The sequence below is a fragment of the Silurus aristotelis genome (assembly GCF_946808225.1).
Source record: "Silurus aristotelis genome assembly, chromosome: 26".
In the NCBI taxonomy this organism is placed as follows: Eukaryota; Metazoa; Chordata; class Actinopteri; order Siluriformes; family Siluridae; genus Silurus; species Silurus aristotelis.
This window is the reverse complement of record NC_139599.1, coordinates 15,476,671-15,498,568: the sequence shown is the minus strand read 5'-3', so window position 1 is coordinate 15,498,568 and position 21,898 is coordinate 15,476,671. Positions and strand designations below refer to the sequence as shown.

Below are 21,898 nucleotides of genomic sequence, written 5' to 3'. Positions count from 1 at the left end.
AGGAAGGCTGTTCCATAACTGCGGGGCTTTATAAGAGAAAGATCTGCCCCCTGCTGTAATCTTCATTATTGGAGGAACCAACAGATAGCCTGCACCTTTTGATCTAAGTAGGCGTGGAGGATCATACTGGTACAGAAGTTCACTCAGATACGGTGGTGCGAGACCATTAAGTGCTTTATATGTCAGTAGTAAAATTTTATAATCAATGCGAGATTTGATTGGGAGCAGTGTAGACTGATTAATACAGGGGTGATGTGGTCATATTTCCTAGATCTAGTGAGGACTCTTGCTGCTGCATTCTGAACTAACTGAAGCTTATTTATGCACCTACTCGCACACCCAGACAGTAAAGCGTTACAGTAGTCTAATCTAGAAGTAACAAAAGCATGAACTAGTTTTTCTGCATCCTGTAACGACATCATATTTCTAATTTTAGCAATATTTCTAAGGTGAAAGAAGGAGATCCTGGTGATATTATTCACGTGAGCCTCAAAGGAAAGACTCGAGTCAATAATCACACCAAGGTCTTTGACAGCCGTACACGCTGAAACAGAAACACCATCCAGAGATGTTAGGTAATCGGAAAGTTTGCTTCTAGCTGCATGTGGTCCTAGTAAAAGTACTTCCGTCTTATCTGAGTTTAGCAGAAGAAAGTTATCGAGCATCCACTGTCTAATGTCCTTTACACATTTTTTAACATTGTTAAGCTGATCTCTCTCATCTGGCTTTGCTGAAATATATAGCTGTGTATCATCAGCATAGCAATGGAATCTAATACCATGTTTATGAATAATTTCTCCAAGAGGCAGCATATATAAAGAGAAAAGCAGAGGGCCTAAGACAGATCCTTGAGGAACACCAAACTTTACCTCAGAGAGTGTGGAGAACTCACCATTAACATCAACAAACTGATAGCGATCAGTCAAATAAGACCTGAGCCAAGAGAGAGCCGTTCCCTTTATTCCAACAACGTTCTCAAGTCTAGCAAGTAGTATAGTGTGATCAATGGTGTCAAAAGCTGCACTAAGGTCGAGCAAAACAAGTAAGGAGACAAAACCCTGATCAGAGGCCAATAACAGGTCATTTACCACCTTAACTAGCGCCGTCTCTGTGCTATGATGAGGCCGAAATCCTGACTGATACATTTCAAAAATATTATTCATAAGTAGGTGTGAGCATAACTGCTGTGCTACAACCTTTGGTACAAAGTACCTGGACATGCAGGTAGTTGGTGTGAAAGAGGCAGATGTACAGGACAGGGTGGTATGGAGACGGATGATCCGCTTTGGCGACCCCTAATGGGAGAAGCCGAAAGAAGAAGATTAACAAATTTACACAAGAAATCACATTCATGTAAATTTATGTTTGGGTTGTATGGGAAGTGGTTCTTAGCGCTTTACTGACATACGATGAAAATTGGTGTAAATGCAGCAGGAATTTAGATTTGGTTCGCTCAATTAAAGCATTTGCATACTTTGCATAAAAAAAAAAAAAAAAGAAAGATAAATGAGGCTAAAGAAGTCTAAGGCTAAGTCTACACTAATAAGGATCAATTTGAAAACGGTGCTGACTGCACCCCAGATCTCCTCACATCACCTACATCAGTACCTGCTTTTCGTAACACCCTTGCGGCTAATGAACGCATAAATCCATAAGCACACTCTTAAATCTAGTGGAACATCTTCCCAGAAGAGTGGAGGGAATTATAAGAGGGAATTGGGACTAAATGTGGAATGCGATCCTCAAAAATCACATACCGTACTTATGACCAGGTGACCCAATACTTTTGGAAATATAGTGTACATGCACTTTCCAAAGAAAACGTATCAGTGTGGACTAAGAAATGACTTATGTATTGTAGATATATCTTGGACTGAAAAACAGATTCGAACCAATTCACACATTTTTTTTGTGCAAGACATTAAAGAATGATGTGACGTTAAATATCCTTGAAACGAGTTCGGTATTTCCTGTGAATTGTAGCGTATTGTGAATTGTAAACATATCTATTGTGGGTGGGTTTTTTTTTAGGCCTAGTATGTCTGGTCTGCACCTGGTGAAGCAGGGTCGTGATCGCAGACGTGCAGATCTGCAAAGAGACTTTACAGTAGCCTCGCCTGCTGAGTTCGTCACCCGCTTCGGAGGAAACAAAGTCATCGAGAAGGTAAAATTTATTGGATGCATGAAAATAAACACGAACTTGGCTAATCAGGAACGGAGGCTGTACCAGTTTTCGATCTGGACTTGTTTTTTATGCTTATTCGTGGAATCGTGGTTGACCGTAGCCTTGAACGGAACAGAACAGCTTTTTTACGTGAGGTTTTACGGCTGATATGTGCATGTGCTTTGGCCTTGCAGGTCCTTATCGCTAATAACGGCATCGCCGCTGTAAAGTGCATGCGCTCCATCCGCCGGTGGGCGTACGAGATGTTTCGGAACGAGCGCGCCATCCGATTTGTCGTCATGGTCACCCCGGAGGATTTGAAGGCCAACGCGGGTGAGCGAACAATTGAAACCGATGAAAAGAAAGGAAAAAAAAATATGCGCCATTCACTGGCGAGGAGGAATATATTGTCGGTTATACAGTACAGTCTGGCTTTGTCCTGGCCCTTGCATGGCCTAATTAATACAAGAAAGAGCCACTGAAAAGGAGAAATGTCTCCACTGATGAATGGACAAGGTCTCTTCAAGGCTCTTTGTTCGCATCTGTTCAGATCGGTCAATCTTTGGGCATGTCCGTTTACCAGCACTGACAACAACAGGAAGTTGTTTTGAAGACGTTCCAAACTATTTTAATTGTGCCTCTCAAGAAATAGACAAATGCGACATGTTTTTTTTTCCACAGAATATATAAAAATGGCTGATCATTATGTACCTGTGCCTGGAGGAACCAACAACAACAACTACGCCAACGTCGAGCTCATTTTGGACATTGCTAAGCGGATTCCAGTTCAGGTATTTTTAAATTTTATACGATTTGGTACAGCTTTATCAGAAAATTAATTATTCGCTTACTGCAGGGGTCCCTAAACAACTGGCAGTATTATTGTGCAGATTTTATGATGATTTTACATTTTAGTACTCCTCCTAATGCTTGATTAGTTTTAGTTCTGTACCATACAGACAAAAAAGCATTTACTTTTTTTTAAAAGATATATTTTTAGCCTTTCAAAATAGCATTATTACTCTCATAGTTACTTGTTTTTCATATCCATCGCTATTAAAATCGAAACAGCACATTAAGCCAGTGATTCGCCTCTAGAGGCCGCTGTTGTGATGACGGCGGACCGAAAGCCGGAAAAACTATAGGTGTGGATATTTTTGCCAATAGCTGATCGTTCCAGGCACTGTCCTGCCTCGATCTCTATTAATGGGATATTCTAGTGTGAAAGCCACCTTTATTATCAAATACAGATGTCATATGAGTAAAACATTATTAACATATATAAAAAATCCTAATTCCTAGTTCCAAATGTAGGGCCAGGCCGTAGTTTTTTTTTTTTTTTTTTTTTTTTACGTATCTCTAATTTACAGACATCGTTTATATAGATGTTATCAGTTATATTGTTTATCCTAGTGCATTCCACAAGTTCTGTTTTTTTTTATGTGATATCTTTTCATTTCTAGGCGGTATGGGCTGGGTGGGGTCACGCCTCAGAAAACCCCAAACTCCCAGAACTCCTGCACAAGAACGGCATTGCCTTCATGGGTCCGTCTTCTACTAAATGTCAAAATGTTCATCTGATTTACGAATAATGCAGTCTGGATGCATGTGTGTAGCATTTTATTTTTTAATGGTTAATTTTCTTTTATTTTCTTCTCTTCATATATTCACAGGTCCTCCCAGTCAGGCGATGTGGGCGTTGGGAGACAAGATTGCATCATCCATTGTGGCTCAGACAGCTGGCATTCCAACTCTACCATGGAGTGGAAGAGGTCTGTTCATTTACACAGGGAAGAAATAATAAAAAAAAATTTTGCAATTCACACTCAGTTCGGGTTGAGCCCATATGAAACCTGAAATTGTTCAAACGTCAAGAAGAAAATTCACAACAGTGTAAAAATACGCGTCATTGTGTGACAGGGTTAACTGTCGAGTGGACGGAGAACGACCAGAAGAAGCGAATCATCAACGTGCCCAATGAGCTGTATGAGCAGGGCTGCATTCAGGACATAGAGGCTGGTCTAAAGGTACTATCGCAACGTTTTTGTGTATTGCTTCATGGATAGTTCCTGTTAGCATGACTGAGCTCCTTGTTGTACCGGACAGGCTGCAGAGAAAGTGGGCTACCCGGTGATGATCAAAGCATCGGAGGGCGGAGGAGGGAAAGGTATCCGCAAGGTCAACAGCGCCGACGACTTCCCCAACCTCTTCCGACAGGTGACGGGAAATTTATTTTTTTTGTGTGGAATGTATGGAGATTGTTTGGTTTTGACGTTGTAACGTCCCTTTTGTTTGTTTTCAATAAAAGTTGTTTGTGAGTTTTGCCGGTTTAACTGCTTATTAATGAGGACTTTTTACCACCACAGGTGCAAACGGAGGTGCCCGGGTCGCCCATCTTTGTCATGCGGCTCGCGAAGCACGCCCGCCATCTGGAGGTGCAGATCCTGGCCGATCAGTATGGCAGCGCCATCTCGCTGTTCGGCCGAGACTGCTCCGTTCAGCGCAGGCATCAGAAGATCATCGAGGAGGCGCCGGCCACCATCGCCACATCGGACGTCTTTGAGAATATGGAGAGGGTACGAAAAAAAAAAAGCAAATAATTCATATACAACAGTATCTGAGAAACTGAGAAATCTTCGCAGATTTTCATGCTGCCAAGTATTTGTCAAAAAATGTGTGCGTTCCTTTTAGTGTGCAGTGAAACTGGCAAAAATGGTGGGTTACGTGAGCGCGGGAACAGTCGAATACCTCTACAGTCAAGACGGCAGTTTTTACTTCTTGGAGCTGAACCCTCGCCTACAAGTGGAACATCCCTGCACCGAAATGGTGGCTGATGTGAACCTGCCTGCCGCTCAGCTTCAGGTGTGTGTGTGTGTGTGTGTGGGTGTGGGTGTCTGGGTGTGGGTGTTATCAATTAGTCTTGGAGTAGTCTTCACAAAGGCTTGTTTGCTCAAACACACTAACCCGTGTGTGTGTGTGTGTGTGTGTGTGTGTGTGTGTGTGCGTGTGTGTTTCAGATCGCCATGGGCATCCCTCTGCACCGCATTAAGGACATCCGAATGCTGTATGGCGTGCAGCCGTGGGGAGACTGCCTCATCGACTTCGAGGCGCTTTCGACCGCCCCGTCTCCACGAGGGCACGTTATCGCGGCTCGTATCACCAGTGAGAATCCAGATGAGGTGTGTGTGTGTGTGTGAGCCTGAGTACTGAGGATTCCTCATGTATCCTATTCACTGTATTATGAAGCTGGATTGGGGAAACTCTTTTAAATTTTTTTGGTGTGTTTCTCTCAGGGTTTTAAGCCGAGCTCGGGCACGGTGCAGGAGCTGAACTTCCGCAGCAATAAGAACGTGTGGGGTTACTTCAGCGTGGCCGCCGCCGGAGGCCTGCACGAGTTCGCTGACTCGCAGTTCGGCCACTGCTTCTCCTGGGGGGAAAACCGTGAAGAAGCCATCTCGTATGCACACTTCACTTGATTATCATTAGGGTTCCTACAAAGTATGGAATTAGATTTGAGTGATTTCCAGGTCTGGATTAGCATGGAGGGGGGAAATATCGCCCTATTCGGTAATCTAAAATATACAATTAAGAATTTGTGATTTGTCTAAAAACACACTTGCGCATGAACGAAACGTTTCGAATTGCGGCATTTACGCCGGCAGTTTATTTACTTTCCGGCTCCTTGAAACTCCTTGAATTCCCCCCACATGATAAATATGGTTTTATAAATATGGTAGGAAGAAGTCTGGAAAAGTGGAATTTAGAAAAATGTGTAGGAACCCTGTATATTATTGTAACGCTGTGTGTGTGTGTGTGTGTGTGTGTGTGTGTGTGTGTGTGTGTGTTTTTAACATTGCATTTGTATCCCCTCAGAAACATGGTGGTGGCTCTGAAAGAGCTCTCGATCAGAGGAGACTTCAGGACCACGGTGGAGTATTTGATCAAACTGTTGGAGACCGAGTGCTTTCAGCACAACAGCATTGACACGGGCTGGTTGGACCGCCTCATCTCGGAGAAAATGCAGGTACAGATTCTTACACCGTGATACCACTTTACTAATACTGCTATTATTACTATATGGTCTGTATTTACATATCTGTCTGTCTTTCCCTCTCTCCTTCTTTCTGTCTCGTGTAGGCCGAGCGTCCAGACACCATTCTGGGGATAGTGAGCGGTGCACTGCATGTAGCAGATGTGAGCTTCAGAAACAGCGTGTCCAACTTCCTGCATTCTCTCGAGAGGTGAGACGTTACTCCTTCTTCTCCTACTCCTGTTTACATGTACATTCGTCTGTGGTTTTATCCTTTCATCATTCTCTCCATGCTTTTCCGTCCTGCCTATTTTCTTTTCCTTCCTTTCTTTATTTCTCTCTTCATTTTTCCTCATTTTTATTGTCATTCTTCCCACTTATTTTTTATCTATCCTCCGCATTCTTTTTTTTTTTTTGCTTCCTTTTTTTCTTCCTATTTTTTGTCTTCCTTCCTACCTTTTTTTGTTTCATTTGTTCATCCCCCCTGTCTTCATTCTTTCTTCATTTTCTTTCGATTCTCTTTTTTTCCTTCCTTCCTGCCTTCTGTCTTACTTTTTACCCCAATACCCTTTCTTCTCTCCATCCTTCCTTTCTTCCTCTACCCTCTGCAGGGGTCAGGTGTTGGCAGCACACACGCTCCTGAACACGGTCGACACCGAGCTCATCTACGAAGGCATGAAATACGTGCTGAAGGTCACCCGCCAGTCTCCGAACTCCTACGTGCTCATTATGAACAACTCGTCGGTGGAGGTGGACGTGCACCGGCTCAGCGACGGCGGCCTGCTGCTGTCCTACGATGGGAGCAGCTACACCACCTACATGAAGGAGGAAGTAGACCGGTGCGATTACTGTAGCTCCGCTTTGGGTTTGGGTAGTAGCATTTCCAGGCAGTAAGACTGAAGCTCTTTGTGTGTGTGGTTTTCATTGCGTTCCCTCTGATCTTTAGGTATCGCATCACCATTGGCAATAAGACGTGTGTGTTTGAGAAGGAGAACGACCCGTCGCTGCTGCGCTCTCCGTCTGCTGGGAAACTCATCCAGTATACCGTAGAGGATGGGGGTCATGTGTTTGCGGGCCAGTGCTACGCTGAAATCGAGGTGTGTGTGTGTGTAGAATATTGTTTGTGGTATTGTCAGTTATGTTTTTGTGTTTTTAAAATATTATACCTGGAATACATCTTTTACAGGATTAAAGTTTAAAACACATTTTGATAATTTTTTTAATGTCATTATTTGGAGCTGTCATGTTGAATTTAGGTTTTGTTTTGTTTTGTTTTGTTCCTACTGATTCAGTTTACCTGATTTTCAAATGAATCCTAATACATGAATGGTATACAGACAGCACAAAGTCTAGACAATATCATTCTAGCAGCCAGCTGAGTATATGGTTCCTTCGTGTGACTTTAACATGATCAATGAGTAACCTAATCAATCGCTATGGGTCGTCCTCTGACGATTCGTTCATTTCGAACGAGTCTTTAATGTGACTCAGAAGAACGAGTCGTCTCAAAGAGTGATTCGTTCACTGGACGTGCACGAGCAAAGCATCGTAGGTTGTGTACAGGAGATCTCATGAGTCGTCTGGTCCGAGTCATTCGTTCTTTTGTCAAGTGACTCCCCTAGACGCTATACCAATGCCACAGATCTTTCTTTTTTGGTCTGAATCTTGACATCATTGTAACAATAATTATGGTTACGTACTAGTACTAAAGAAGGTATGAGAGGTGAAGCTGCTCATTCTGTTCATCATAATTTGTCTTTAACTGCAGTGTCATATTTTATGTTTTACATATTTGACATTTTATATATGTGTGTGTGTGTGTGTGTGTGTGTGTGTGTGTGTGTGTGTGTGTGTGTGTGTGCGTGCGCCCTCTAGGTGATGAAGATGGTGATGACGCTGACTGCAGCAGAATCCGGATGTATACACTATGTAAAGCGAGCTGGAGCCGTGCTGGAGCCGGGCTGCGTTATAGCCAAACTGCAGCTGGACGATCCCAGCCGAGTGCAGCAGGTAAACGCGTTCAACTGAACTGCATCGCTGCTGGTCACATGCTTACACAAGTGTACCATAGGATAAAAACCTTAAACTCCGCCTCTTTCTGGGTGTTAGACTTAAACTTTGAAAGGAGCGTGTAGAGCTGATTTGCTGTGTGTGTGTGTGTGTGTGTGCGTGTGTAGGCGGAGCTGCATACAGGAGCATTGCCCACCGTTCAGGCTGTGGCACTCCGAGGGGAAAAGCTGCACAGAGTCTTCCACAACACTCTTGACCACCTGGTGCACATCATGAATGGCTTCTGCCTGCCTGAGCCCTTCTTCAGTGCCAGAGTAACACACACACTCTTTCTGCCTCACACAAACACACACAAAATAACCCAATATCACTAATCGGCACATCACTAAACACACCTTTATAATACAGTAATGTTAATAGTAATGGTAATCCAACACTGTGTGTGTGTGTATATGCTCAGCTGATTGAGTGGGTGGAGCGGCTGATGAAGACCCTCCGGGATCCGTCATTGCCTCTGCTGGAGCTGCAGGACATCATGACAAGTGTATCGGGTCGAATCCCCCCCGCTGTAGAGAAGGCCATCAAGAAGGAGATGGCGCAGTATGCGAGTAACATTACCTCTGTGCTGTGCCAGTTCCCCAGCCAACAGGTACCTTTCCACACACACACACACACACACACACACACACATTCCCACTCACACCCTCACAGTGTAAAGAGCATCGGAATAAAATAAATAAATCATACCTACGCAATTTATAAAAAAAAATTAATAAAATGCTCCATTTCCAATTTTGCTTAAAATTTCTTAAAAAAAAAAAATTATTTTGGTATATTTATATATTTAAACATTTTTTTGATTTAGAATTCATTTTTTACATATAAATATGTACTTAAAAATATATAAATATAGTAAAAAAAAAAAAAGTATAATAATTTTTATTATTTATGTATTTATATTTCAACAATTATTATTATTTTTATTTTTTGGCCACATACTGTATCAATTTTTCATCGCTCATCATCATCCTCATCACCTCTTCCTCCTTTATTTTGTCAGATTGCCAACATCCTGGACAGCCACGCCGCCACGCTGAACAGGAAGTCTGAGCGCGAGGTTTTTTTCATGAACACGCAGAGCATTGTGCAGCTCGTCCAGAAGTCAGTAACAGCACATTTCCATTCCACTGTTGTGACCATAAACAAACTGTTGCAAACGTTTTGCCAGATTTTGCTGATTTTAATAAAAAGGTTTTAATCTTTTTGAAAAAAAAGTGTCATGTTGAAGTATTAAACATGACCAGGGACAAAAAAAAAACAAAAACAAATTTTTTTGGATTGCCTCCGCAGATATCGCAGCGGTATCCGCGGCCACATGAGGGCGGTGGTGATGGATTTGCTCAGGCAGTACCTCAAGGTGGAGGTGCAGTTTCAGCATGGTGAGGGTTCACTTGTGTACTTTTTATTTATTTATTTATTTATTTTTTATTATTAATAGAAATTACGATTTCGAGCTTAACATTTATTTCATATCGAATAATCAGTCTCAGATGGAATGCAAATTAATGCAGCAATATAGATAAATTTTTTTGTGTACATGTTTTCAGGTCACTACGACAAGTGTGTGTTTACGTTGCGTGAAGAGAACAAAGGCGACATGGCCAATGTGCTTAACTACATCTTCTCCCACGCCCAAGTCACCAAGAAGAACTCTTTGGTCACCATGCTGATCGTGCGTACACACCTGGATCCACACACACACACACACACACACACTGTTAAAAATTGGGTCACAGCCTGAATCGAATGTATTTCTGTCTTTAGGATCAGTTGTGTGGGCGGGACCCGACCCTGACCGATGAGCTCATGGCCATCCTTACCGAGCTTACACAGCTAAGCAAGACCACCAACGCCAAAGTGGCTCTGCGTGCACGCCAGGTACACACACACACACACACACTGTACCATTTTCATAAAAGGTGAATAAATGGGTTCTAAAGAGTTCCTGGCTTTGGGTTTAAGGTGCTCATCGCGTCTCACCTGCCTTCATACGAGCTGCGCCACAACCAGGTGGAGTCCATCTTCCTCTCTGCCATCGACATGTACGGCCATCAATTCTGCATCGAGAACCTGCAGGTACACATCAGGTTCTCAACTGAACAGTTTGTAGTGGTTCGAGTGAAATTGATATACTGTAGCACCACCTGCTGGTCACCTGTGGAACGTTTTATTAGGAAAATACCTTACACAATCCTATAAGAAAGATTGAAACAGTGTTCATTTTTTAAAAAATATATAATTTTTATATCGATTTTAATGCTAACATTTTTGGACATAAAGAAATGACCTGTCTTTTTACACTAATAAGCAGAACACTGGTTCCTTCTTGAGTTGATTCATGCAAGTCTTTTTCACATTTTTTATTATTTAGAAGCTCATTCTGTCCGAGACGTCCATTTTTGACGTGCTGCCCAACTTCTTCTACCACAGTAACCAGGTGGTCCGAATGGCCGCTCTAGAGGTACGTCTTATTCTTCTATATGTATATTTTTATTCCTCTTTTTATGTTATATTTGAATAAATTGTATTTATTCATTATTATTTTTAATATTCTAGTTCTAGGTTGGACAGTCGTAATAAGCATCCGTTTTCTGTATGAATGTATATGTGACAAATTAATATATATATATTTTTTTCTTCAAGATATTTTTAACCCAGCATGTTTTTTCAGGTGTATGTTCGGAGAGCATACATCGCATACGAGCTCAACAGCGTCCAGCACCGGCAGCTGAGGGACAACACGTGCATCGTGGAGTTTCAGTTCATGCTGCCCACGTCGCATCCCAACAGGTCTTTTTTTTTTTTTTTTTTTAATCTAGAAAAAAGTTTTTCACTCCTCACCCCACTTCCATTCCATTTGCCTGTTGATAATTTGGAGAAGAATAGGAATAAAGGGAAGCGATGACTCGCTCAGGGATATTCATCACTAACTTTACGGAAACATAAACTCGGCTCTGCTACCCGCATTAAGGTGTTTATTATTGACTGTCTGATTCAGTTTACATGAAGCCAAATGCTTTAATAGTTGCAAAGTGATTTATGTACTGGTTTTGATTGGCCTTGCTTTAACCTCTTTTACTCGCTGGCTTCATTTGCATTACTCTGGCTTTAACTTTGACAAATAATGTACAATATAGCCTAAAAAACCCAACTGCCTGCTTAAATGTATGTGGGCCCCCCCCCAATATTAAATATTGAAATGATCTGCATGTTGCATGTGTGTGCGAGGGACAAGGAAACAGTCTCCAGCATGGTGAGATTTACCAGAGGGCGGCTTTGAAAAAGCAAGTTTCCGCCGTTACTCGTTATCTAGCAAACGATTAAAGCGCCAAATAGCGATCACACCTTGGAACACTGGAGACTGCCCCCTGTCCCTCTTGGCCTGACACTAACCGATCAGTAATCGATGTTATTTGATTGCAGAGGGAACATCCCCACTCTAAACAGGTACAGTACACATTCTTTCTACTGTCAATCAAGTTTTCTAGAGTAGAGCAGATCTAGAGGTAACATTTCTGTAAAAGCAACATGACCAAACGCACTTCTTTATGGACTCCATTGAGTTGGAAAGGAATTATTGCATGCCTCATTCTTGGAAATGATTTCATGAATTTAAATGATTATAAAAGATAAAGGTTTACTTTTCCCTCAGGTTACATTTCCTTTCCCCGAAATCCTACCACGTTAATTTGATTTAGTCATCTGGCTAGCTTTAGAAGTGAATATTATAAATGTTTCTGGATATGATTTCATGATATCCAGCATACAGAGAACAGTAAATCTGTACTGTTTTACAATCTTTACATTGACTACTCTAAAATATCAGTTTCATTTCGTTAGTATTGTCCCTTGAGATGATTTTTTGTGAGATACTGTGTGTGTGTGTGTGTGTGTGTGTGTGTGTGTGTGTGTGTGTGTGTGTGTGTGTTTAGTACTATTTTACATGGATTGTTATGTTTTATATTTTTGTTTATTTATATTTATTAGCAGTATCGATTTTAAAAAGGATCGGTTGATTTAATCGGTTGTCAGCGAGTACGATCCAACCTGGCTTTCAGTGTCAGTCGACCTCTAGAAAATATTCCGAACTTTAATAAGCATGATTTAGAAATAGTGTCAGTTTAGGTATTGTTCAATACCTGCTTCGCTTTAGCAGTGTGTACATAGCGAATGTTTATAAATTAAAATAGAAATCCTGTCAGAAATCCTGTTAGCTTGACTTTTTGTAAAGTAACTGGCTGGATTTCGCAGTAATCATGTAGAATTATAATGAATACGACAGAAATCCTGTCAGAAATCCTGTCAGTTTAGCTTGTTTATCGGCTCGCTAGCTTTTACAGTCAATTTCCTGAAGTGTTATTTACACACACTTTTTTTTTTTTTTTTTTAAGCATTCTTTTCACCGATCTCAGAAAATTGTTGATATTCCCGATGATGTTTTCTCATTTTTGCTCTCTTTCAGCATTTACCCTGTGTTTACAACAGACTTTCTCAACATGCTAGCAATAATGATGGCTTTGGTGATAACTTTTTTGCATTGTCTTGAAAAATCTAGAAAGAAGAAAAGATTGATCTGAATGAATTTATTGTTTCCGGTATAAAGAATGGGGTTATTGTGTGTAGCTATGTTGTATATTGTTATGATGTACAGTGTTTGACCACGCTACTTTTCGATTGTGTGTGTTTGTGAGAGAATGTGTGTGTGAATCTACAGTATACAAATGTGTTAAAATATTAAAGCCTGTTTGAGGGGATGTTGATTAAGCAGGGCTTATTAGTGCGTGCGCGTGTGTGTGTGAAATACAGTCCAGACAAGACGCTGGGTTTAAATTAAGTGTTTTAATTATTGAGTTTTAATTGAAATGCGCCCCTTGCAGAGAGTGTGGGTGTGTGTCTGTGTGTGTGTGTGAGTGACTGTGTGCCAATGTTCCCCTCAGGAAACTTTCTGCACCACTACTGGACAACAAAACGAAAACTAGAACAGCAAAACGTAGAGCCAGTGATGCTAACATGCCCACGACTAGCTATGACCAGTCTACGGCTAGCACAGCTACGTCTAATGAGATTGCAGACAGGTGAACAAGAACAGCTCGCCAATTTCGAGCTTTCGAGTCGAAAGTACTGTTGAGCGCAGTGCAAAGACGCCACGCTCAACAGCACTGAACAAGCTAACCCCGTGTGAATGAGTCTTCTCTTGGATTGATCTGGAATGTACAGTAATAGAAGTGCGATGAGAGATTAGGGCTTCTGTGTGGGGAATCTTGGGCTGTAATGGTGATATTTTTTTTTCCCCTCAAGTGCCGTTTTGACTAACCCCCTCCCTGAGTTTTGGTTTGTGGTAGAACTTTGGAATCTGACTGGTGTACAGGAAGTCACGTTGTCTATTGAGACTTTAGTAATAATAATAATAATAATCTTCCATTTAAAGTGTAATTGGCTTTCTTAGGAGATGCTTTGGGGTTCAAGATAGATACACACTGTATGGACAAAAGTTTAAGACCTGGCCCTAAGATTTGTATGTGCTTTTTGAGTATTCCAGTCCACATTTAGTGCTTTTGGAATAACCACCACTCTTCTGAGAAGATGTTCCACTAGATTTTGTGTACATTAAGCATAAGTGCATTGGTGAAGAGGCCTCAAAGAGGCCTCAAAATTTTCCACTCCAGCCCATATGGGATGGTAAAAGTTTTGAGACTAGTTTTATAACATGACAGCACAAAGCTGCACGCACAGTCACAAGGAGCACCGATCCAGCGCAAATCGTGCAAGGTGTGCGAAAAAAAAAACTTTAAAGACATATTTCAGAAGTGGCAGGAACCCTGGGAGCACTGTATTGCTGTGGAAGGGGACTGTAAGTGATAGTGTGGAAACGTGAATAAATAAAGTACCTTGTTGAAAACAGAGCTAGTCTCGAAATTTCCTCGATACCACCTGGTATACTGTACTTGTCATGCTAGAACAGGTTTGGATCTGGTAGTTCAACTGAAGAGAAAATGTAAAGTTACCAGATCCAAAGACATCCCACAATTGTGTGCCAGAACCACCTTTGTCTGGAATAGTCAGCTGTCTCAATGCTTTTGTCCATATTTATATTTGAAGCTCAAGCAGCTCTTAAGAATGCAAAACTCTCTCTTTAAGGGTTCAGGGGCTTCTTTACAGACGCTTGTTTAACTATTTTGTGTATTTGTGTACGTGTATTGCGCCGTTTAGAATGTCCTTCTCATCCAACCTGAACCACTACGGTATGGTGCATGTAGCCAGCGTGAGCGACGTTCTGCTAGACACCTCCTTCACGCCGCCATGCCAGCGAATGGGAGCCATGGTGTCCTTCCGCTCCTTCCAGGAATTCACCAGGTCCGACTTTGCCGTTGATATATTTGGAGCGAGGTGTATAATATTCAGTATTTCAGTAGGACACGCAGTACTTCTCATTTCTCCCAACTTTCAGAAACATTAACGACGTCCTGAGCTGCTTTACGGACTCTCCGCCTACCAGCCCCTCTTTCCCTGAGGGTGGAAACCCTGTACTGTATGGAGAGGAAGACAACAAGGTAATGCTTCTTCGATTACTTTAGGAATCACAATGATTGCAGCAACAGCATCACACCCATGCGATAATATCGTGGTATCACAATATTGTGGTATCAGAACAAGCTTGTATGTAGCTTAAGATTTATTTCCAGTGTACTTAAATACCAACTTTCACCCAGCTCACATTTTTACACTGCCCAGAGCCTTTGTATTGATTTGCTGTACATTTATTTGCACATTTATCTGCCCTTGTCTATTTGTGCAATTGCTACTATTTGTACTTCCGGTAGATGCTAAACTGCATCATCCATCCATCCATCCATCCATCCTTCCTTATATCTACCATTCCACCCCTCACCTACCCTTCAACCTTCCCATTTATCCATCCATCCTACCTTATATCTACCATTCCCCCTATTCAACCATTCCACCATCCATCCATCCATCTATCTGTCCATCCACCACTCACCTACCCTATAACCATTCCACCTATTCAACCATCCACCATTTCACCTATTCATCCATCCATCCATCCATCCATCCATCCATCCATCCACCATTCCACCTATTCATCCATCCATCCATCCATCCACTATTCCAACTATTCATCCATCCATCCATCCACCATTCCACCTATTCAACCATCCATCATAAATAAAAAAAAAATATATAAAAATATAATCGAATAAATAAAATTAATTAAATTGTATTATATTGATTAAATAGATTCATAGATTAAATTTGCACAAATTATATCGACCAAGTAAAATTAAAGAAATCGAAAAATGTAATTAGTTTACATTTGTTAGACCCCATTTTGGTAATACAGATGTATTCCTTCCATCCTTCATTTATTCACTCCCTCGACATGTGGAATTGTCAGGATTTTCTGCTTTTAAAAGAAATTAGCCACATTGACACCGCGTTTTAATGATTATTCATGAATTCTTTTCTTGCGATGCGCCACTAAATGTTTGTGAGGAAATGAAATGTTAAAGTTTTGCATTCGGTACAAATGTGCACTTGTCTATCCATCACAATCTCATAGCTCGAGCTACGTTCTTAAATATTTGTTATATAGTGTCAAATAAATGTTTTTTTTCCTCCCTTTATAAAAAAATGGCTAAACATGCTAAAAAGGTGTCTGGTTTGTTCACAGAGCCTCCTCGACGAACCCATCCACATCCTGAACGTCGCTATAAAGACCGACAGCGACATCGATGATGAAGGTTTGGCGGCGATATTCCGCGAGTTCACTCAGTCCAAGGTAACCCCATTACACATGAAACCCCATCCACAACACATGAAAGCGTTTCCCTCTACCTGAAATAATCGCTGCTTGGAATCTTTATTTCCTAGAAATCGATGCTGTTTGAGCACGGCATCCGGCGCCTCACCTTCCTCGTAGCGCAAAAGGTAAAAAATTCTTTTTTTTTTTTTTTCCCTCCGCCATCCCGTTCCTCTTATCCGTGTCCGTCCTGCAACGATCCACAAAGTGTGAATGCAAGCAGAATCCCAATCTTTAAATTCGTACTCGAATCTAGCTGTTCCACTGCATGTTTCTTTTTTCTTTCTCTCTCTCCATCCCTCGTTCACTAACAGGATTTCAGAAAACAGATCAACTGTGAGGTGGACCAGAGGTTCCATGTGAGTATTTCCGAGCGTGTTTGTGTAATTTGCCGTACTGCTTTTAACTCATAACTTCAGGCTCGAACTGATTCCACTTGTCCGATTCGCCAAACCGTTTGATTTTATTCGTAGAATATAATCCTTGATTGTGATTGTTTTTGGGGGGGGTTTTCGTGGGAGCTACAACCGAGTTAACGTGGTTTTATTGTTCTTCCACAGAGGGAGTTCCCGAAATTTTTCACCTTCAGGGCAAGAGACAAGGTGAGTAGAGACAAGTGTTTAAAAGTCATAAGTAGTTACTTACGTGATAAAAAAAAAAAAAAATTATGATTTTGATGGCCGACTGGTTGTGAAATCACATTGCTGTTTGATGGACTGTGTGGTCTGGGAGGCGTGGCCATGCCTATTTCCTTTCTGTTTGCCCCGCCTTCTCGCCACCTGTGGCCCCCTCTGCCACAGACTGCCTCACTAATATTTACTGTACATTTAATATGCAATATTTTTTATTAGAATAAATCATATGTAATAAGATATAAATAAGTGAATCATAATTTATTCGAAAATGACAAACTGCAGTAAAGTGGAATAAAGAAAGTATTGAGATTTGGACAGAAAAACAACAGGGCTGGATTGAAGGACGTGAGAAATCAAAAATGGTATGCAGATGGAAAGGAAAGAGAAGAAGGAGGTCACGATGAAAGATATAGGGAGAGAGAAAAGAAATAAAAAAAAGGAGAGGATAAAAAGAAAGGAAAGACATAGGAAATGAGGAAGGACAAACACAGAGAGAAAGAAAGGAAAATAAATGGAGGGAAAGATGTAAGGAGGACAAGACGTAGAAATGATGAAGGATGAATGGAAAGAAAGAAAGGATTAAGAAAAGGAAAAGAAATGCTATTAAGGATGGAGAGAAAGGTTGAAAAGAAAGGAAGAAAAGGAGGGAGGCAGAAAGGAACAAGAGAAAACCAAAATGTGTAAAAGAAGGAAAAGGCAGAAGGGATGTAGAGGGAAAAATAAAGGGAGAGAAAAGAAGAGAATAAACAGAAGGAAAGAGCTTATAAAAAGACGAGGTGTAAAGAGGGAAGGGCAAATAGTGAGAGAAAGGAAGGATAATAGGAGATGGAGGGAGGGAAGGGGAAAATGGAAAAAAAAAATGGTAGTGTGGAAGGACAGAAAGAACAAAACAGACACCAAAATAGAAAGGAAGAAAGAAGGAGAACGTGGTCTGTATGAAATGGAGGAAGGAGGAATAGACAGAAGCAATGAAATAGTGGGGAGTGGGGGGGGGGGGGGGGAGTTTAGGAGGAAAGTTGAAAACTTAGAGAAGTAATTTTTCTTTTCCAGACAGGAATAAAGAGTATAGTAGAGGAAGTCCCTCCCCTCCTGCACCCCCCCCCCCTCTCTCTCTCTCTCTCTCTCTCTCTCTCTCTCTCTCTGATAGCCTCTCAATCGTGCTTGATAATGGCTCCTCCTGACCGTGATAGTTTTCTAAAATGGTTCCACCAAAGCTCATTACTTTAATGAACTTTTTAATTATTTTGCCCATTTGAGAAAGATGACGTCCATTAGCTAGCTGTGATTACCTACATTTGCTAAATCTAGCCTGCTATTAGCGTGCGGGTGGGTGTGTGGGGGGGCTGGGGCGGAGTTGGGGGGATGGTGGGGGATAGTGCCACTTTCTGCTTTCATACACTGAATTAAAAAATGTCATTGTCTTCCTCTCTATGATTTTAGGATTTTCTGACGTTTGTTTAACCTTTGTGTGTGTGTGTGTGTGTGTGTGTGTGTGTGTGTGTGTGTGTGTGTGTGTGTGTGTGTGTGTGTGTGTGTTTGCAGTTTGAAGAAGACCGGATCTACAGGCACCTGGAGCCGGCGTTGGCCTTTCAGCTGGAGCTGAACCGCATGCGTAACTTCGCGCTCACCGCCATCCCATGCGCCAACCACAAGATGCACCTGTACCTGGGCGCCGCCCGCGTCGAAGTGGGCACCGAGGTCACTGATTACCGCTTCTTCGTACGTGCCATCATTCGCCACTCGGACTTGGTCACCAAGGTAACCACCGACATACATACTATACTTTTCCCCAGCAATATAAATTTGTCTTTTATTCCTCCTTTATCTGCCTATTCATCTGTCTTCTCTCACACCCTTCTCACACAAGCACACCCCAAAATCTAGTAGAACATCTTCCCAGACGTGTGGAAGTTATTATAGCAGCATTGAGATGTGGACTTGGATGTTTAAAAAAAGAAACTCATACCGAATCGAATGCTCAGGTGTCCAAAAAAACCTTTGGCGTGTATTAATATGGTATTATATGCGATTGTTCATTTTCCAGGAAGCATCTTTTGAGTATCTGCACAACGAGGCTGAGAGACTGCTTTTGGAAGCCATGGACGAGCTGGAGGTGGCCTTCAACAACACCACCGTGCGCACCGACTGCAACCACATCTTCCTCAACTTCGTCCCCACCGTCATCATGGATCCCTCAAAGGTTGCAGATCAGCTTTTAGTAATTGCTAATGTTCACTGTGAGCTTGAAAACCAAAGTGTGTGTGTGTGTGTGTGTGTGTGTGTGTGTGTGTGTGTGTGTGTGTGTGTGTGTGTGTGTGTGTGTGTGTGTGTCAGATCGAAGAGTCTGTGCGCTCCATGGTGATGCGTTACGGCAGCCGCCTTTGGAAACTGCGCGTGCTCCAGGCCGAGCTGAAGATCAACATCCGGCTCACGCCCACGGGCAAGCAGATCCCCATCCGCCTGTTTCTGACCAACGAGAGCGGCTACTACCTGGACATCAGTCTGTACAAGGAGGTCACGGACTCGCGCACGGGACAGGTGGGGCCCAATGACCGCCAGGTGGGGCTCACACGTCTCTTACGTCCACACACACGCCCACACAATGTCATGCTTTCCACCCTGTGCCACAATAATACAATAAAGCAAGCAATCAGACTTGAGCACAATAATTAAAAACTACGAGTTTTAGTCCAGATTTTATAAATATTTTTTCTACAGCAGATGAGGTAGCGTGTACACATGTTAACATCATGTGTATTATATATTTTCCTTCAATTATTTCTTTTTATACAAAATATTTTTTGTAATTATACATTCAATTGATTTATTTAATTTGATATATTTTTGATATAATTTGATATATGTGCTTTGATTTTTATAATTTTTTATCTTAAAATTAAAATAATGCTTATTGTAATATTTAACTTTTCTATAAATGTTTTTATTTTGGTGTTTTTACTTATTTATTTATTTATTTATTTTTGTTCATCTTTAACACTTTTTGCCATTATGTCTTTTTTTTCCCCCCAGATCATGTTCCAGGCGTACGGAGATAAGCAGGGACCCCTTCATGGTATGCTGATCAACACACCGTACGTCACCAAAGACCTTCTGCAGTCCAAACGCTTCCAGGCCCAGAGCCTCGGCACCACTTACGTCTACGACCTGCCTGAGATGTTCAGACAGGTACACAGCAACAATAATAACTAAGAAACAAAAATCAATAGGAAACAATTTGTATTAAAAAAAGTGTCCAATTTAAAAGCTTATTATCGGAATTGTGGTTTATTGTTATGGCTTTTTTTTTTTTTTTCATTTTTTATTATTTCTCCCCTGTCATTCTGTTCTTCATACAGGCACTGAAAAAGCTGTGGCAGTCTATGGATGCGTTTGCTCACCTGCCCAAGTGCCCCCTGCCCCCTGAGCTCCTTACCTTCACTGAGCTGGTGCTGGACTCTCAGGGCCAGCTGGTGCAGCTGAACCGCCTGCCCGGGGGCAACGAGGTCAGGATCTTAGTTCTGTGTTTCCTACCATAAACAAACATTTCCAGGTCTCGTTTGAGTCAAATTGTACACGCACACTAAAGCAAAGTCTTCGGCTGGCGCTTGTAGATCGGCATGGTGGCGTGGCGGATGACACTGCGGACACCCGAGTACCCCGCGGGCCGCGACATCATCGTGATCAGCAACGACATCACTCACAAGATCGGCTCGTTCGGGCCGCAGGAGGACGTCCTCTTCCAGCAGGCGTCGGAGATGGCGCGCGAGAGCGGCATCCCGCGCATCTACATCGCTGCCAACAGCGGCGCCCGCATCGGCCTGGCCGAGGAGATCAGACACATGTTCCACGTGGCCTGGCAGGACCCGGTCGACCCCTACAAGGTACCATTCGCCCCAGCTGTATTACATGAAGCGCATTATGAGTTCAGCCTGCATACGGTGCACTAAAAATACACAACACTTTATACAGAAATGATTTGCTTTTGTCTCGCAGGGATTTAAGTACCTCTACCTCACACCTCAGGACTATAAGAAAGTCTCGGCACTGAACTCTGTGCACTGCGAGCATGTGGAGGACGAAGGGGAATCGAGGTGTGTGCCAGATTCTTTTTCTCTTCCTCCCGCTTTTGTATTTAACTTGTCTGATGCTTGTATGCAAATCGGTGCGCATTCTCTCATCACCAACGGGCGAATGAATATAACACTAAGGAGACCGAGGCGTGTACTGAGAGTCACATAGAATACAGATTAACAGCAGATGTAGAGCTGGAGACAGCAGGAAACAGAACATCTGGTTTTATTTAATCTGTGTTTAATTTCAAGGCGTGTTTGTGAAAGGGCCATGAAGAACCAAAGAAATAAAAGTTAACTATCTGTACCCTATATATATATATATGAGTATGTATCGTGTGTGTGTTTTGTGCAGGTATAAGATCACAGACATCATCGGAAAAGAGGAAGGCTTGGGTGTAGAGAACCTGAGAGGCTCAGGGATGATCGCTGGAGAATCTTCACTTGCTTATGATAAGATCATCACCATGAACCTGGTACAGTGTTCCTATAATGTTTTTTTTTTATAGTTAATGACTGAATGGACACAACTGATTTAATATTAAAATATTTAACTTTTTGTTGAAGAAAAGCAGCTTAATTATGCAGTTTGTCATAAATCATTTTATTTGATTTATTGAAAAAACTACTAGTATTACACATCAATAGCATATATTCACTTTGAATAATACATACTTGATAGCTGTGATTTTTGTAGTTGGTGTTGTTTCTAATTGCATGTAGTACTCAGGATATTTGGGATTTGTTGTTAATTCAGCAATTGTTTGTGCGTGGCATCGTGCTGCTCAGGTGACGTGCAGGGCCATAGGGATCGGCGCCTACCTGGTGCGTCTCGGCCAGAGGACCATCCAGGTGGAGAACTCTCATATCATCCTGACGGGAGCTGGAGCCCTCAACAAGGTGTGTGTATCATATTACATTATATAACATTACATTATCTCTTTACTTGAACTAGGATATATATATATCGGCTTAGATTTCTGTTTAAGTTGAAGTATGAATAAAACTTTGCTTAGAAACGCATTGCATTTTTAAGTTACTGACACAATAAACACAGGGTTTCTGTGGAGTTAAAAAAAAATTTTAAGTCTACAATTTAAAAATTATTTT

General features: G+C 41.8%; 1 protein-coding gene across 12 annotated transcripts in view; it reads left to right on the top strand.

Annotated features, from left to right (window-relative positions):
- acaca (acetyl-CoA carboxylase alpha) overlaps window positions 1–21,898 on the top strand; it is a 38,720-nt gene that overhangs the window by 4,877 nt on the left and 11,945 nt on the right. For 2 of the 12 annotated variants that reach the window (XM_083530733.1, XM_083530735.1), the window contains exons 3-44: window positions 2,032–2,164; window positions 2,359–2,497; window positions 2,846–2,955; window positions 3,628–3,709; window positions 3,838–3,936; window positions 4,085–4,191; window positions 4,271–4,381; window positions 4,531–4,740; window positions 4,856–5,026; window positions 5,182–5,343; window positions 5,458–5,621; window positions 6,038–6,188; window positions 6,302–6,405; window positions 6,806–7,033; window positions 7,141–7,291; window positions 8,070–8,204; window positions 8,372–8,518; window positions 8,665–8,853; window positions 9,265–9,365; window positions 9,555–9,643; window positions 9,812–9,936; window positions 10,029–10,142; window positions 10,227–10,340; window positions 10,636–10,725; window positions 10,936–11,054; window positions 11,688–11,711; window positions 13,202–13,339; window positions 14,475–14,618; window positions 14,713–14,815; window positions 15,955–16,062; window positions 16,155–16,211; window positions 16,398–16,442; window positions 16,644–16,685; window positions 18,261–18,476; window positions 18,763–18,918; window positions 19,053–19,277; window positions 19,749–19,904; window positions 20,075–20,221; window positions 20,330–20,599; window positions 20,712–20,809; window positions 21,144–21,264; window positions 21,578–21,688. In XM_083530733.1, coding sequence (XP_083386859.1) covers window positions 2,032–2,164; window positions 2,359–2,497; window positions 2,846–2,955; window positions 3,628–3,709; window positions 3,838–3,936; window positions 4,085–4,191; window positions 4,271–4,381; window positions 4,531–4,740; window positions 4,856–5,026; window positions 5,182–5,343; window positions 5,458–5,621; window positions 6,038–6,188; window positions 6,302–6,405; window positions 6,806–7,033; window positions 7,141–7,291; window positions 8,070–8,204; window positions 8,372–8,518; window positions 8,665–8,853; window positions 9,265–9,365; window positions 9,555–9,643; window positions 9,812–9,936; window positions 10,029–10,142; window positions 10,227–10,340; window positions 10,636–10,725; window positions 10,936–11,054; window positions 11,688–11,711; window positions 13,202–13,339; window positions 14,475–14,618; window positions 14,713–14,815; window positions 15,955–16,062; window positions 16,155–16,211; window positions 16,398–16,442; window positions 16,644–16,685; window positions 18,261–18,476; window positions 18,763–18,918; window positions 19,053–19,277; window positions 19,749–19,904; window positions 20,075–20,221; window positions 20,330–20,599; window positions 20,712–20,809; window positions 21,144–21,264; window positions 21,578–21,688 — 5,506 coding nt within the window. Of the gene's footprint in view, window positions 1–2,031; window positions 2,165–2,358; window positions 2,498–2,845; window positions 2,956–3,627; window positions 3,710–3,837; window positions 3,937–4,084; window positions 4,192–4,270; window positions 4,382–4,530; window positions 4,741–4,855; window positions 5,027–5,181; window positions 5,344–5,457; window positions 5,622–6,037; window positions 6,189–6,301; window positions 6,406–6,805; window positions 7,034–7,140; window positions 7,292–8,069; window positions 8,205–8,371; window positions 8,519–8,664; window positions 8,854–9,264; window positions 9,366–9,554; window positions 9,644–9,811; window positions 9,937–10,028; window positions 10,143–10,226; window positions 10,341–10,635; window positions 10,726–10,935; window positions 11,055–11,687; window positions 12,153–12,196; window positions 13,340–14,474; window positions 14,619–14,712; window positions 14,816–15,954; window positions 16,063–16,154; window positions 16,212–16,397; window positions 16,443–16,643; window positions 16,686–18,260; window positions 18,477–18,762; window positions 18,919–19,052; window positions 19,278–19,748; window positions 19,905–20,074; window positions 20,222–20,329; window positions 20,600–20,711; window positions 20,810–21,143; window positions 21,265–21,577; window positions 21,689–21,898 lie in introns of those variants that run through there. The other 10 variants (XM_083530736.1, XM_083530740.1, XM_083530739.1 and 7 more) reach the window with 10 other exon arrangements.